This window comes from Mus musculus, chromosome 1 (genome assembly GCF_000001635.26).
Source record: "Mus musculus strain C57BL/6J chromosome 1, GRCm38.p6 C57BL/6J".
NCBI classification, from domain to species: Eukaryota; Metazoa; Chordata; class Mammalia; order Rodentia; family Muridae; genus Mus; species Mus musculus.
The window spans coordinates 165,929,478-165,947,743 of NC_000067.6; the positions used below are offsets into that span (position 1 = coordinate 165,929,478).

At 36.2% G+C, this 18,266-nt stretch overlaps 1 protein-coding gene and 1 pseudogene across 11 annotated transcripts in view; one reads left to right on the forward strand and one right to left on the reverse strand.

The window, feature by feature from the left end:
• Positions 1 to 18,266, reverse strand: part of Pou2f1 (POU domain, class 2, transcription factor 1) — a 137,600-nt gene that overhangs the window by 64,328 nt on the left and 55,006 nt on the right. For 5 of the 11 annotated variants that reach the window (XM_030252286.1, XM_006496704.3, XM_030252287.1 and 2 more), the window contains 2 exons: positions 16,425 to 16,525; positions 2,185 to 2,250 (listed from right to left, as the gene is read on the reverse strand). In XM_030252286.1, coding sequence (XP_030108146.1) covers positions 2,185 to 2,242 — 58 coding nt within the window. In that variant the 5' untranslated portion in view covers positions 2,243 to 2,250; positions 16,425 to 16,525. Of the gene's footprint in view, positions 1 to 2,184; positions 2,251 to 5,326; positions 5,472 to 16,424; positions 16,526 to 18,266 lie in introns of those variants that run through there. The other 6 variants (XR_373598.2, NM_198932.3, NM_011137.3 and 3 more) reach the window with 2 other exon arrangements.
• Gm17976 (predicted gene, 17976) lies at positions 12,140 to 14,028 on the forward strand (annotated as a pseudogene).

Here is an 18,266-nt window from a genome sequence, read left to right on the forward strand (position 1 = left end):
ACAATCTGTGTCTATGAAGATAGGGCACATTGCAGCAAATAAACAAGAAGTGAGCTCTATGCCTCTCAGGGTAGTAACCTGCTCATATTTGATCTAGCTAGATGGTACTATATTAGCAGAGATCTTACAGAAAAGCAATTAATTTTCTCTTTGTAGAGAAAAGAGAATATTAATCACTACCACTGGTGATGGAGAAGCAAAGAAGTCTAGGAAAATGAGTTACTGGTCGTAATAAGTATCTATCTGAATTGTCACCGCGCCTCTGAATTCAGGGAGAAGCCCCAGGATCTTTAGGAGTTCAAGGCCAGCTTTTTTTTTTTTTTTTTTTAAATTTATATAAAGTGTTCCAGGCCAATCACTGTTTCTTAAAACAAACAAGGACACAACACAGAAAGTGACTGTGTAAACTGACAGTTCTCAGCTCTATGAGAAGGATCTATTACACATCCCATATTCTCACAAGGCGAGTAATTCACAAAGTTCACCAAGTGTCCCAGCAAGAATGTATTTTATACAGTTCTAGAAATGACTTTGGGTTTGAACACATAATATGTTGCTTAAATTTTCAATTTTATGTATTATAGTTCATGAGAAAAACCTTACACAGGTGCTAGTCTAAACTTGCCTTTATTTCTTCTCTGGTTTTATACTTTAACTCCCTAGTCTTTGAAATAATATCTAACTTGTCATATGAATTTAAATGAAATCAGATAATATGCATAGCACTAACGTTTACAAAAAAAAAAAAAACAAAGGTTGAAATTAAATATTGTAGGCACCCAATAAATAGTAGAGAAATTGTAGTATTAAAAGTAAATATAGATTTTCAAGGGGTCTGACATCATGGATATTTTCAACATTCTGTAATCATTCTGAGTTTTTTTTTTTTCCTTTCGAGAAATTTGGGAGGTACTCTTTAGATGTGGGAGTCCTACCCATACTTCCGAGCCTATTCATAGGTCTGATTGCCTAGTTACTCTCTGCAAACAAATCCCACTCCTTTAGAAAGGCCACTTATATCAGCATAAGGCAGTGATAAGATAAACAAGGGGTCCAGACAGGGAAGAGAAACAAGAAAGCTGGCTGGACAGAATGCAATGCTCCTTTCCCTCATCTTGGGGAAGAGATGCCACTGTAGCTATTCAGCAAGCTTCAACAAGACAAGCAGGGACATACTGAATATGCAAAGCTGAACATGAAAGCCTTAGTCTCCCGTAAAGAAGTACCTATTTTTAAAAAGTACTTCCGTGTTTTTCCAAATACAGGACAGTTTACAATGACACAGGTGCAGACACAAGACTTCCACTGAGTCAACCCAATCTTCTACTGTAATTAAAGTTTCTACCTATGATCAGGAGTAGTGGAAAACAAAGGTTCAAGAGAGACTGTCCTTCTTACTACCTCCCATAGGTAGACATGTCGTGAAATGTTAGTCAGAGAAGTTAAACCCTTTAGTAAGCAGAGTCTAGTTTACCTGATAATGACTTTCTATAACTCCTTGCCCATAATTTCCTTCATATGGTTTATTGTTTTGATTTTTGCCTCTAGCAGAAACTGAGGAAATTTTGTATCGTATCTGTCAGATGATAGTTAGACTGTCAAATGTCCTATGAGCTGACTGACTTACAAGGATGGGCTGAATATATATTTATAGATTTACCTTTCTCTCAAAGAGTTTCATTTTTTAAATTTATATGGTACTTAGTTTTTCTCTTGTTAAAAGGTTTGGGTTAAGTATACATTTTATTAAAATAAAATGAAAGGATATACTAGACAAGTTTATAACTTCTGACACAATCAAAACTTTAGCATAATTTATATCAAATGCAGGGTAGACCACATCTACTATTCTGATTATACCTATAACCAAGAATCTGACAGCTTCTGGCACATATGACACAGTAAATGAAGATCCATAATCCAGACCTAGGACTATGTGTCCCAAAGGACCATTCCCATAACTACCTCTAGTTTCTCTGATGGATAGAATCTGAAAAAGGATGCACTCCTCAGGAGTTAGATAATGTTAAATACAATTGCAGTCCCTACAAGTACTACATCATACTTCATAAGCAGATACACAAATTTCTCTGTATTTGTCAACTATGTATCCAAGCTAAGTGGACATTCTCATTTCAGCTCTATGAACAAATGCAAAAGATGGATAAGAGAATGTTTTCTTACCTGTGCTGGCATCTTCACTCTCCATAGATGATTTATTGGTTTCTGATGGATTATTCATTCTTGAGTCTGCAATAAGACAAAGGTAAAGAAGGTGTTTAAAAAAACAGCGGTTAAGGTTAAGTTAAGGAGGCAAAACGATGGCCAAGGCCAGGGTTAGCTAATATCACAGTGGTTCATTTCAAGAAGGCCATGCATAGCATACGGCAGGCTACAACATTACAAATTGAGTAAAAAGGTTACCTGACAAATATTCAGGAGTTCCTAAATCATAGAGGAACTCATAAATAAATTAATAAAATTTAAGATTCTTCTAAGAGAAAAATTTAAGGTAAAAAAATATTATATTACAGTCTGACATGCTAAAAAATCAATTCTTTATAAGAGGCATGTGTAATACACTTTTAAAATAAACTGGGAAGCTGGAAGTATCTCAGAAAGTAAGAACTGTTATTCTCAAATGATTGTTTTTCTAAAAGCAAAGATATTAGTTAACTACAACTAAGACAAATTCAGTAAATAATAATCTAACAGATGAAAAGAAACTTGTCTGAACACATCCATTTGACTTCCTTAGCCAAACTAGAGCCAATAAGGTGGTAGGCCAAACATATGCCTCATTAAAAACAAGCATAACAAACTGCACCAGAAGGTCTAACAGGAATCTCTATAGTTCTAAGAGTCACAACCACCTACAAATGAACCAGTTAATTTAGGGTTATTATTTCTAGTTTATTAAGTTGTGGTTTCCATAGTAAAATATTGTCAACCACTATTAGCAATTCCAAAAATTATGTAGGAAAGGAGACAAGAACAACTTATGCCCTGCTACTTCTTCCCAAGGGTCAACAGAATAGACAAAATAGACACTTGGCTCTACATTCACTACAGACTTAATGTTTGTTATAAAATAAGACTATTACCAAGTAAGTTCTATCTCTACTCCATTATAAAGGACCATTAACCAAGTTATTATAAGCGAACAAATCAAACCATATTATAACAACTTTGAAAAATCATCTGCAGAAAATGTTTAATTAAGAAGACAAGACAATCATTGTAAGTCCCAACCATATTGCCCATAGTTGCATTACCTACATGTATAAGAAATGGGGAAAAATATTAGGAACTTTTCATATTTCATAACCTAGAAATTGGGCAGCTTGTTTTCTAGACTCTGAACAATATCTTTTCTAATATAGTAAATTTTTGTAACTGATACATATCTTATGGGTCTTAGACATGTATGTTTGTGGTCATAAATGAGGTTGTTCTACAACTTCCTTCCTCACTGTCCAGAAAATTTTAAATACCACCTGAAAGCACACTAAGGTTTGAAAGAACCAGGTGCACAACTTAGTAAAAATCAGCTTTCTGTATGACTTAACTAAAATCTTAGAAAAGTTAACGTATCACAAAACTCAAAACATATCATTGTATGTACACTCAATGTTTTCCTTAAAAAGGATTTATTTTAAAGCAAAGTGCAAAAAACAATCAGTAAACACATATAAACAGAATTAACAATTTTCTCATGCACAGACACTACAGTAACCAAAAACCCCAAGTCTCGGCAAATCATGAGCCTGGCCTTGCAGTCAATACCTAATTTCCACACCTATGAATTTGAAAATTATGCCACAGGTATTTTACATGACTTTTCTAAGGACCTTTATTGAACTGTCAAGACCTTCAAAGGCATTTTACAAAATTACTTCAAACACAAACAGAATAATCTTTTATAAATAAATAAAATATGAATAGATAAAATTCTGATTTAACGATGGGAAGTCTGTTTTAATGACTCTAAGTAGTTATTTAATTTCTGATATTCAAAAATAAATGGTAAATATAGCTGAAAAGACATTTTTCTTTCATTTCTGGAATTTCAAACTTGGTAAGTTAGAAGAAAATATACAAGTAGTTATTCACTGATACTTTTGTTTATTAGTAATAGAAAAAACAGAAGCATGTGTCACTTAACTGATCATGAGTCTAATTTGCAGTCTATAAATTACTGCTGGGCTGAACTTCTAACATCAGTTTGTTGTTTGTATCATGTGCACCCCTGACATAGCAGTTTTCACTCTGATGGACAAGTATATGGTTAACTTGAGTTTAACCATGTTTTCTGTATAAGAATTCAGATATTTTGGATGTACCAATTTACTTTTTCATTAACTGCTTTAATTTCCAAAATAGAAAATAACACACAGGAAATAAAACTCATCTGCTGAAGTTCTAAGTTTAAGATATCCAATTCTTGTACTTTGTATCAGACGACTTAAAAAGGCTGCAGTCATCCTCATGTAAACAGAGGAAGGCCTCACAAAATATGGCCACCGTGCGGCATGACTTATCTAAGCCATGATTTATTCGACCCATCTTTAGTCACCCAAAACGCTTCACTTACTCAAGCAGAGCCTCTACCTCCCAAAGGCTCCTGGGTCTGTAGGAAACTTACTATTAACAGCCTTGCAAAAACACATAAAACTGTAATTTCCTAAGATAAAGCTGGATTTAAGAAATCAAAGTGACAAATTTTGAGAATGGCCAGTAACTTTGTAAACTGATCAGGAACCTCTGTAATTTCCCACAATAGTAGTAGTTATAATATTAATTCTGTACCATGAACCACCTTAATTTTTCATTTAGGATTTTTGGTTTTGTATGAGGGATTCTTATTAGATAGGTAAACTATTTTATTAATATGTATATATTATTTTGATATAGCATTTATTTTGTTTCTGATTTAAAATGTATTTTAAATTATATATACTACTTTCTATAGAAATTTCCAAAAAGCAAAAATTTCCTCCATGCAAGACAAATTCAAATACACTATTTGCTGAAAATACACTTGAAGAGCTGGAAATTTCCCAAAAGCAAAAATTTCCTCCATGCAAGGCAAATTCAAATACATTATTTGCTGAAAATACACTCTGAACCAGAAGAGCTGGTCCTAAGGAGGGACCTACAGCAAACTCAAGCATGCTGTTGCCTTGCAAATGCTTTCCTCCTTCTCTGTTCAAGCCCTCCCCTCCCCCATGTTGGTCGCATATATGATTGAGCGTTTATGCATAGTCAATCCCACACATGCTATTTCCATATTAACGCTGTAAAACAGAACTGTGCTGGTACCCACCTAGAACACAGTCACTGCAGTCCAGCATGGCTGTAAAATCTTCAAGAGGTGCAGACAGTCCAAAGCAAGAAGGAACAGGTAGCGTTTGGGGAGGGGGAAAAACTACTATTTCTAACAAATCTGTACTATGTTCTTAAGAGAACAAGGGTGGGAAGAGTGGAAAGTGAATTAACAAGAGAAGCAAACTACAACTTCAGTTACACCATAGCAATCTTCAACTGAATAAGGAAACTTCAGTTGCTCTGAGGAGTTTTAGTCTCTTCTACCAGCGAGGACTGACATTGTCAAGGCAACTGAAGCATGAAAAGTTCCTCTTTTTGTAATAAAATAGAAACAAAGATTGCAGCTGGCAGTTTCCATAATGAAGCTTAATCAGTATGCGTGTGATTAGGGCCTTATGCAAATCTCTCCTCGTTAGCACAGCAGCCAGCACTTTGAAGTCCAGGAACAATTCATTTACAGAATACACTGAAAGCACTCCCTGCATAATTTAAATGAATACATAAATATTTATCAGCACATTTGCATATTAATTGGCAGTGCATGAAGGGAAAAATTATCTCCTGAGTGCCAGCATAATAATTAGGAGGATAAAATGAGATTTCTTCCAATGGCCTGGCATCTTGGACCTAACTTGAGATAGTACCAGGGGAGAAGGGAGGGGCAAGAGGCAGAGTTCTGTTAAAATGCCACTGAAATGACATGGACAAATTAGAAACAACTCTACAGACTTAAGCACCTTTAATCTTATTCCTGCTGGCAACAATGACTTCAGTAATAAGAGGATTTGCAAAAGGCTTTCTACACAATCCAAATAATCCCAAGGAAACAATTAGCAAGGTAGGAGCAGAACACAGGCTTGTCAAGATGGTGCTAGTCTACTGATAGGGAATTTTCCAGTTATTAACGCACACCGTCAAGAGAAAGTCCTACTTAAAACAAGACAACTGTATAAATGCAGAAGCAGGCAAGAGTGTACAAAAGCATCTTTGAGAGCAGATATTCATTATATGTGAATCTTTTTATACTACCAAATTAACAGAAGATTAGCTGACTGCTGCCTATTATACAACATGCTCCCATCAACATCAGACTCTCGAGGAAGACAGTTTCTTACTTAGAATGTGCATCGTCCTCAAATGGGCCACGGAAATGCCAAATAACTATTTTTTCAAGCAATACCACTTAATGGACCTCTGCGTGTTTGAGAAAAACGTTCTGTACATATATAGCCTCATTAAACATGTTTATTAAAGTTTGAAATTAAGTTATAACGTTTCAGATATTATAAAGAATTCAGGACACTTATACAAACATTATTAAGTTCTTAGGAATAAAGAAACCAAAGTACAGAAAACTAAAGCACCTTCCACTCAATGGCATATTAATAATTCCAGGTCAGGATTTCAAAGGAGATTTTACTGACATCAAGATCCAAGTTCTTGCAAGACCTACACAACTTAAGGCTAAGTTACACTGTCAGAGAACTAGAGGGTGGGAAGGGAGGAGGGAGGGTTAGGAAGAGAGTGAGAGTGAGGGGGGAAGAGACTAAAGCAAGCAGGCAGGCATGTTTCAGTACTGAGGAAAGAGACTAATAATTGGTAGCAAAGGCATCATGTTTAAAGTGCATACAGATAATACAGTTGCTGAAAGTAGGGTACCCACCCTCTCATTAATAACCTTTTACTTATACTTGTCTTCAAGCATTCCAATGTCTGATTTTTAAAATAGGTTATGAAATAAAATGTGTGCAATAAATATACATGTAATAAACAGGGTGCTCCAGTCAGTATTTGTCCAGTGTTATACTATGCCCTTCCCTGCAGCCCGGGGTCTGAACATACAATATGAACCTTACATGCTGCCATACTTCCCGCTGCCAGCCATGCTGCTTCAGGTCCCTCAGTTCAGACTCAACATCACTGTGTGTTATAAAGTATGATAACTGTACTTACAAACAAGGTTTTCTGCTCTTATAGAGACATATAGGACTGGTATTTTCCTATCATTCCGAGTACATAAGTATCAAACTACAGCATCTTTATGGCTAAAGAGATAACTTAGCAGTTAATAGCAGATGCTGCTCTGACAAAGGAGCCAGGTTCTGGTCTAAGAATCTGCATCATGTGGCTCGTAATTATCTATAAATCCAGTTCAAGAGGATCAAATGTCCTCTTCTGGTCTTCTCAGACACCTGTATACACATGGTGTATATAAATATATGTAAGCACGTGCGCGCGCGCACACACACACACCCTGTATCTTTGATTGTATTAAAAAAGGTTTTATTTTAAGAATGGCTGTGTAGCTTTATGATCCAAGTTTTATTAAAAAATTTGTTAAATGAGTTTTAGCTTGGCATTAGAACATTATTTCCAATAATAGCTAAAATGGGCCTAAACTTACTTCTGCCATTTTCCACGATGTGAAAGTGTGAAGTGGTATTCTCAACACTGATGACTGGAAAAATAAAAATATCAATCAACCCTAAAAGTTGTTAAAAGGCACTATATTTTGCAGTATTAAATATTCAACTAAGTAAGACATTTATGTAAAATAAATAAGCAGGTCCATCTTATTAGTGTGCAAATTTATATTAGTCTTTAATTTTAACATGGTAAAATATACATACCAAGAAAATATTCTAAAGTAACATTATGATTTACTATCAGTCAATATTTGACATGTATTTTATGCATTTATATACCTATGGTTGCCTAAATTATCTCGGGCACAATGGATCAAGAGTAGAAAGTTTGACCTGAAGCAGAAACAGGAATGAGAGACCACAGATGCCACACAAACATGGAGTCATCAGATAAACAGCACATCATTAAAAATATCAATTTTATACTACACTTTGTATTAAAATAAGCAAGAATATGGTATGGGATGCTAATTCCAAATGAATGTTTAAGAACAATGTGTTGGACTGGACAAGTTCTACTATAGGTGGGAAGGATGAGAAGCAATGATGAAATGGACCTAAATCTACATCTCCATTTCCCATGACATACTTAGTACTTATTTGACTAGAATACACTTGGTATTAATAAAATGGTTCATCCTCTCCTCTTCGGCATTCATAGAAATTTTGTTTTCCCTTTTATACCAGCTCTGTAATTTGCCTTAAAAAAAAACAAAACAAAACAACAAATACAAAACCTCTATACAATAACATCTTTAAGATACCTTTTTCTTTGATAATTTGGTGTTTTCTATCCAAGCAAGTAAGACCTTTAGCCTCAGACAAGCAATCTTTGTTGGTTCTACCTAAGCAGTGTTAGTATCATTTGCCTTAGGCCAAGATAGTCCCAAGTTGCCTCTGTAGAGAAGGAAGGTCTTAGCTTGCCAGGTTAATATTCCCTTCTACTACAAATCTCACCTGGGCAGGTGACTGGGCTACAGTGAAAAGGGCAATAAGAAGGCAGTCCTTTTGGCCATCTTTGAAATAAACACTTTAAACAACAGGTTTAAATACTCTTAAGAATGTTCAGACTTCTACAAATAGTAGCAAAGAATGAGAGGAAACACCCTTCCCTTATACTTCCCAACTATGGACCATTTATATCCAAAAGGAAAGGTCAGATAAGTTCTATAACAGAGTTAAATGTACATACTATAAAACTCAACCAAAAAAGAGCACCTTAAAAATCTGTAAGATCAGCAAGAGTTAATTCAACTATATCTCCTTCTTTTAACACCTGGGTTAGGATTTGATTAGTGGCCTATAGATACCCTGACAGAAGAGGCCAATAAGTACTTCAATAATTCTTTTCTAGATTTAAGCTAGACTGGAGATATGAGATGGGGTAACACATTTATGGAAAGGACAGGAAATAGTATTTATCATATGGTAGCAAGGTAACATTAAAATTATACATTTCAAAATTATGCCTGTTGTGGTTTTAAATGAGAATGAGTTTATATGTTTGAGTGCTTAATTCCCATTTAGTGAAACAGTTTGGGAAGGATTAGGTATGGTGTCTTGGGGATTTGAATGTGAAAAGTATGATCATGTGTTGACTCTCCAACTGGCCGCACTGTCTGGAAAGGCTGTGAAACATCTAGAGGGTTGGAGCTTTGCTACGTGTCACTTGGGGAGGTTTTATAGTCAATCCCTACATCTTGTTCTTGCTCTGCTTCCTGACTTCTGGACAACCTCAAGTTCTGACATCATGCTTGCCTTGCCAGAGATGGACTGTATCCTCCCTCCTCCCAAGTCAGGGTACTGTATTCATGGAAATAGAAAAGAAACTAATACAATGCTTAGTTTCCCATCTTTTCACTCACAGAACAACTTTCATGATTTAAAGTTTAAGTTAAGCATGATTACAAAGACACCTTATAAGTTTCATCAGAAAAGAAATTAAAAGCAATAATAACCAAATTATAATATACATTTTAAATAACCTTTGTCTGGTTTGAATGAACTAAGGTTATGTTATATTCTTCCTGACTAATTCATTTATGGCCAACTGTTCATGTTCTAGGGAAACCATCAATAGCAGAGAGCTCCCACCAAGAAACCAACTTCTTTTTTCAAATTAAACACAGTAGAGGGGTCAAATGAAACAATGGTAGAGCCAATCTGACCAGTTTAACATTTGTCATAAAAATAATGATAGCATTCACAATTCAGCCCAAAAACAAGGCGGGTATCAGGAAATTGGTTACATAAGGAAGGTTAAATCTAATAAACTGAGCTAGGTTTATCACTGTTGAAAAGAGAATTTAAATCCTGTAAACAAAGGAACAAAACAAAATAAACTATAAAATACTATATTAGAATTACAGTATAGGCTGGAGAGATGGCTCAGCTGTTAAGAGCACTGACTGCTCTTCCAGAGGTCCTGAGTTCAATTCCCAGCAACCACACAGTGGCTTACAACCATCTGTAGTAGGATCTAATGCCCTCTTCTGGTATGTCTGAAAACAGTTGCAGTGTACTCACATACGTAAAATAAGTAAATAAGTCTTAAAAAAAAGGCATTAGAGTCTAGAGAGATGGCTCAATAGTTAACATCTAGAGAGATGGCTCAGTAGTTAGGAAGAACTGTTCATCACAGCAGCTTACAACCACCATGGGGATCCGATGCCCTTTTCTGGCCTTCACCAGACACCCACATAATACAGGCAAAACCACTCATACACATAAAAATAAATCTAGAAACATAAAGATAAGTATAACTTTAAGACTCTCTCCACCCTCTGTCACTGTATTTTTTAGGCACATGGAACAGCAATGAAGACATATGACATCAGATATTAGTTGTTGTTGTTGTTTTTTAACGTCACTACCATCCAAAAAAGAATCTAGGGCACCAAAGAAACTTGTTGAAATGTTTTTAAACTTGAAGAAAAACTCTGAGGATGTAGCTCAATGGCAGAATGCTTGCCTAACAAAGTCCTGCACTAGGAAAGAAGGTGAAAAAGACAGACATAGACTTAAAAGATTCCTTACCAAATTTTGCATAATTTAGACAAACTAAATAAAAATGACAATGAATGAGAGGCTGGAGAGATGGTTCAGTGGATAAGAGCATTGGCTGCTCTTGCAGAGGATACAGGCTCAATTCCTAGAACCCACACGATGTTTCACAACCATCCATAACTCCAGCTCAGGGGACCCAACACTGTCCTGTGACTTCTGCAGGCACAAAGTAAGGTGCACACACATATATGCAGGCAAAATACCCATACCCATAAACTAAAGCAACAATAATGAATGAAATATATCTACTATTAACAAAACTTCATGAGTACTGTCATACCCTGGTGGTTTTTATACCAGTGTAGTTTTGCTATCCCAAACTCTCAAAAATGTCTAATCATAGGAACATGATAATAATAGAAATCTAGAGTTATGAAAGAGTGATTACTTACTGTCAAGAGTGTACTTATAATCAGTTACACAGAATTCTGATGGACTTTTCAGTATCTTATGGAAGAGAAGTCCACATTAGCCCCTCTGAATTGTATTAAAGTTCATATTTAAGCTTAGACCTAAGTCAGTCTCAGCTTCTGTGTCATCATTTATTGTCTGAAGAAAGAGTTGCTGAAAACATCATATTATAGCTCCAAAGTCTATTATGTTAGAAACTCAGTTAATTTAAAATAAAATCTCCACAGACATTAGACAGTATTAGAAAATTAATTATACAAGCTTGCAATCCCACCAGCAATGGAGGAGTGTTCTTTTTCCACATCCTTGCCAGCATCTGCTGTCGCCTGAGTTTCTGATCTTAGCCATTCTGACTGGTGTGAGGTGGAATCTCAAGGTTGTTTTGATTTGCATTTCCCTGGTGATTAAGGATGTTGAAGCACCCAAGGAGCTGAAGGGGTCTGTAACCCTATAGGTGGAACAACAATATGAAGTAACCAGTACCCCAGAGCTCATGTCTCTAGCTGCATATGTAGCAGAAGATGGCCTAGTCGGCCATCACTGGGAAGAGAAGCCCCTTTGTCTTGCAAACTTTATATGCCCAGTACAGGGGAACACCAGGGCCAAGAAACGGAAGTGGGTGGGTAGGAGAGCAGGGCGGGGGGAGGGTATAGGGAACTTTCGGGATAGCATTTGAAATTTGAAATGTATATAAAGAAAATACCTAATTAAAAAAAAGAAAAAAAAAGAAAATTAATTATAAATCTGTATTTTAGATATGTCACATTATTTAAAAATACTATTTATTTGCACTGCAATGTACTATCTCAAACTGTCCTGTTTATGAAACTGACTCACTGAATATATCAGCAATTTTCAGGGTTGTGTGGCCTTCTTGTCAGTACAGCTGGACCAACATGGAAGCAAACATATCTAAAGGACCTGCAGTTGGCATTGATCTTAGCATTGCCTCCCGTGTGTAGGTGTCTTCAAGCAAGGAAAGTGGAATTGCCATTGACCATGGTTACTGAATCACTGACACAGTGATGAACCTAGGACACTGTGAAGAACTGGATTGTGAAGAACCTCAACTACAGTTTTGTTTTATTTAAAACAAACAAACAAACAAACAAAACAAAACACCCAAATGTCTGATTGGGTGTAGGTTTAATGACACTGTTGTTCAGTCTCATCTGAAGCATTGGTCCTTCATGGTGGTGAATGATGCACACAGGTCTAATGTCCAAGTAGAATACAAAGGGGAGTCAAAAAGTTTCTTTCTACCCAGAGGAGGTGTGCTCTATGGTTCTGACAAAGATGAAGAAAACTGGAGAAGCCTATGTTGGAAAGATTACCAATGCTATGATCACGGTGCCAGTTGACTTCAATGACTCTCAGAAGTAGGCAACCAAAGATGTAGATGCCGGGCTCAATGTACTTAAAATTATCAACTAGCCAACTACTACTGCTACTGCTTATAGCTTAGATAGGAAGGCTGGAGTTGAAAGAAATGTGCCGAGATATTTAGGTGACATTTTTAACATGTCAACCCTCACTTTTGAGGTCTAATTTACAGCTAGAAGCACCCACTTGGGTAGAGAAGACTGACAACTGGATGGTAACCATTTTATTGCTCTGTTTAAATGCAAGCACTAGAACATCAGTAAAAACAAGAGAGCTATCTAATGTCTATGTACTGCTGGCAAAGGGGCACGCTCTCCTCTAGCACCTAAGCTGGGAGGGAGATTGATTCTTTCTCTGAGGAACTGACTTCATTAACTCCATTACCCTTACCTTTGCTCAAGAACTGAATGCTGACTTATTTCTGTGGCACTGTGGACTCTGTAGAAAAGCCCCTTTGAGATGTCAAGCTAGACAAGTCACAATGTCCTGGTGGATGGTTCTACCATAATCCCCAGGATTCAGAAGCTTCCATGAGATTTCTTCAATGGAAAAAAAAAAAAAACTGAACTTGATTGAGCATTAGCCCTGATGAAGCTGTTGCTTATAATACGCTGTCCAGGTGGCCAACTGGAGACAACTCTATCTGGAAACAATTCTGAGAAGGTTAAGGATTTGCTCCTCTTGGATGACACTTCTCTTCTCCTTTGTACTGAAACTGCTGGTAGAGTCGTGACTCTCCTCACCAAGCATAATATTATCATTCCTACCAACTAGACACAGATCTTCACCACTTGTTCTTACAACCTGCAGCTATGCTCATTCCAGTATATGAAGGTAAAAGAGCCATGACCAAAAACAACCTACATGGAAAATTTTAACTCATAGGCCTACCTTGTGTAGCCTGTGATATTTATCAGACTGAAGTCACTTTTGACATTGATGCCATTGGCACCCTCAATGTTTCTAATGTAGACAAGAGCACAAAGGAGAACAAGATCACCATCACCACTTACAAGGGCCTCTTGAGTAAGAAAGATAATGCATGAATGGTCCAGGAAGCTTGGAAGTACAAGCTTGAAGAGAAGCAGAGAAATAACGTATTACCAAAGAATTCACTGGAATTCTATGCTTTCAATATGACAGCAAAAGTTGAAAATGAGATTCTTCCAAGCAAGATCAATGATGAGGACAAACAACAGATTCTAGACAAATACAATGAAACCATCAGTTAGCAAGGTAAGAATCAGACTGCAGAGAAAGAAGCTGAACACCAGGAGAAAGTATGCAACTCACAACTTCCCCATCACTTCCAAGCTGTAACAGAGGGTTTAGCTGCATGCCAGGAGGAATGCCTGGCGCTTCCTGAGTTGGGAGCTTCTCCCTCTGTGGCACTTCTCAGGGCCCATCACTGAGTTAAGTCAGTCCAAAAAGAGACACAACATTCCACAGAAAAAGCTATGAAGGGCCTAAATTTAGCAAGTTCTGTGGCAGTTTTAAATTTAGAGCTACTACAGTAAGTTTTTGGGTACCCTCCATACTTTACCATAAAACACAGGGAGAAGAAAGAGCATTGCATGTACAGCACTGTTTCCTCAGTAGAAAAGCAATGCCTTAAATAAAACTAAAATGGGCACCATAGGCAGGGTGGGGGGAAATGCTGAATGGAAGGCTTACTATCTGCTATGGAATGATTGTTATTTCTGGCAGCAAACATGACCTAATTTTAGACATATGGCTTTTGGAAATGATATTAAGATGATATGATTGGGTTGGGGAGGTTGTTCAGTGCTACAGAGATTGCCTAGAATGCATGAACTTAGTACTATACTAAAACCAACTAAATAAGATGAAGTCATTAGTGTTTCTGTCCTTATAAAACAAGGAAATCTGAACAGAGCCAACACAGAAGGAAGGTAAGAAACATGGATAGATTCTTTCTCATAGCCCTCAGAAGAACCAACCCTGAGAACACCTTATGTTAGAGTGACAGCCTCTGGGGCAGTGGTTCTCAACATGTGGGTCATGATCCCTTTGGCAAACTTCTATTTCCAAAAAAACAAAACATAGAAATTCATAACGGTAGCGAAGTTAGTTATGAAGCAGCAATGAAAACATTAATTTTAAAAATAGTTATTTTATACTTGGGGGGGTCACGACAACATGAGGAACTGTACTAAAGAGTCTCAGTCAGAAGGGTCAAGAGCCACTTCTCTAGAGCTATGAAGCAGTAAGTTCCTGCTGCTTAAGATACTGCAGCTGTGGTGTTCCATGTGGCATCCCTAGGAACTAATATGGCTTGTGAACTTAAGCTTGCCCGTGTAAGAAAGGGAGATTGTATCCAAGGGTATTCCTAAAGTGAGAATGGTATTTTAAAATAACCAGGGTTTATAAAAATAATTCGGGTATTATTATAATCTCTTGATAAACATTCAATAAATGCTACTCTTAATGCATGAAAAGAATAAGAGTAGATACTCATGGATATTTCTGTCTTCCAACTAGGCTTTAACCATAGCAAAAAAGCAATGTTTGTTGTACATGGTAAAATATCTACAGATTGCTAGAACTAATGAAACACATCACTGAAGAACAAGGTGCTGTTCTTTTCCTTTTCTCCACGTTTTAATACTGAAATAATATTTTCTCCAGAAGACTTAAACTATAAATAAAGACAAAGATCTCTCTCTGTCCATGTGTGCACTCTATGACAATCCCAGGAAGACACATTTCAGAGTATCACAACAATCAGCAAATATGTAGTTACCAAACACTGATGAAGACTGTAACTTGTAAAAAGGACCAAATAATTTATATACGTTCTCTTCTTTCTCCCTATTTCCTCTAATCTTACACTTTTTATATATATAGTGGGAATGTTGTCAGTAAACAGGCACAAAATACTCTCAAAAGTTTGTAGGTAAGTTTTAAATACACACACACACATACACACACACACCAGGCAGCAAAGAGTTGCCAACAGTGTTGTTAGCGTAAGTGAAATATTTTACAAGGAACACATGAAACTAGTGTCTTCTCTACTCCTATAGACTCTAAGTTATAACAAAAGAAAATAAAAACACATGAAATGTTACTACAAATTTTTTATTCTTTAGACATATTACTTCATATTTAAGGAAACTGAAAAAAGTAAAAAAAAAATCGTAAAAATAAAAAACCAATAACAGATTCTGATCTGGAGTCTGTTTCAGTTCTCTACTACTTAGCTGACCATCTTTAAACAAGTCACTTGTTCTCTCTAATCTTAGATCATTGTTTAAATGAATGTTAAATAACAGTTTACTCATTAGGTTTATTTATTTAATTTTATTTTTTGGTTTTTGAGACAGGATTTCTCTGTATAGCCCTGGCTGGCCTGGAACTCATTTTGTAGACCAGGCTGTCCTCGAACTCAGAAATCCACCTGCCTCTGCCTCCAGAGTGCTGGGATTAAAAGTGTGTGCCACCACGCCTGGCCATTAGATTTATTTTTATAAAACTATTAGTAACAAAGTGCTTCTATTAAACTACCATCAAGGATTACTGCTACTCTCTCATTATAATAAAATACAAATGATATACTAAATGCTAAACCTAACGACTCCATTTCTATTGCTCACTAGGTCACAGGCATCCCAAGTAACATTCCAAAACATCACCAAATCTTAAACAGACTTCAGAACTAAAATGAAAAATTATTTATTTGATAAGTCATTTTAATAGACAATCCATAAAATAAAAGGCAATCACCATAACACCTGGGTTTATCAGTGGCTACTAAAGGAATAGTTTTACTTAGTAGAAAATATTTACCAGGTATAGAAAGACTGCATTCTTTCTTTGAATTGTTTCAATGAAAATTGAGAGTAGTTTGGTAATTAAAAAGGCAGGAAAGCTCTTCTTACTTTTCCAGTCTAAGAATACAAAAAGAGAAAAAGGCAAAACTGAGTAAACTGTATAAAATAACTAACACTTTAAGGGAATAAAGTCACATACAATAGGGAACTCTAGACTAGTCACCAGGGCACATTTAGCTCTTTTAGGTAGGCATCTCTCTTATGCCCATTCCTTCCTTTACAAAACAAATTTTATAATCTGACCTTACTGAAGAACATGAAGTTAAAGAGAAAGTCCTTGGAGTATATATTTTAAGGTGTACTTTCATGAAGCTGGATAAAAATTGCCTAAAGATTTTCTTTAATAGGCGCATTCTCCTAACCAAAACCAAAAACTCATTTTCATTTTAGCATTCACCGCTCCCAAACTGCAAACATCAAACTGTTTAGAAATGATACAAATAAGTCAATGCAAGTTTTTACTAATTTAAAAATAGTCTTTAAAAAAAACAGATCACATTTTGTATTGGGAAAATAGGGAAGGTCAGTAATAGGCACACATAGTGGGTGACTCTGCACTGCTGGTTGACTGTTACACTGTCTTCAAGTGTCAAGAATCTTCATCAGCAGAGAGCACCAACAGCCTCAACCAGCAAGGGATTAGTACAGGCACTGACTTTCACTTGCCATGTATTTTAATGTCAAGCTCTTTCATAATTAGTTTAACTATATGTTTACATATATTCCTAGTTCATGAAATTCTGAATAAATCTAGTTTAATGGTGCACACAAAATCAAGTGTGGCAGCTGAATTCAGATTGCTAGTGCCTGCATAAAAAAAGCAAAAACCAAACATAAATGGTAGCTCCGTTTGTGACCTAGGTGGATGAAGACGGATGAATTTGGAACTCAATGGCTAGTAAGCCAGTCTAACAAATTAGTGAGGCACTGTTTCAAAAAATGAGGGGAAAGTGACTGAGGAAGATACTCAATATCATCCTCCGGCCTCCATAGGCATGGACACGCACACACATACACAAACATGCATTTATACATACTCTACAGTCACACACATGTTTATTCTAAAAAATTTAAAAGCCAAATATGTAATTAGTTCAAACTACCTTCCTTATTTTGTAGCTTAGAATGTTCAATAAAAATTACTTAGATACATCCTACTAATTATGCTTCTACATGATAGTTATTTTTTAATTACCAATTTGACTGGACTTATAGTTACCTAGGAAACACCTGTATCTCTGAGCATATCTGTGAAGGTATCATGGACTGAGTACTAAAGGAAAAGGAAAGCAAACTGAGCAGGTAGCAGCCCGCCTTTCTGCCTCCTGACTTTGGACACAGTGTGATACATGAGCTCACATACTCTTGCCATAGTTAGAGCTAGTTTCACTGTTCATCATCACCATGATATACTTAGACTGTGAACTAAAACACAGCTTTTTTTGCTAAAGTTGCTTCTATCAGGTATTATGTTATAGCAATAAGAAGAACAATATGGCTACTTGAGTTGCCTATCTGTCTAGAGTATGTCTGACAGTTACATATGTGTATATATTTCAGAATATTTTAAGATGAGTTATTTCATTGCTTCTTATAAAATCTCTATAGCTAGGTAATGTTCTCATTATGTAAACAATGTCTCACACTACCAAGGTAGCTACATGGTGACTTGGGGAGGCCAAGGCACTAACAGTTATAAAAGCCAATGAAACTAAAAATAAAGAACTCAGGCTACACTAAACTGAGCAATTAAGTCTGAATACTTGTTATTTTTTCATGTGGTAAGAGCCTCAAGCTT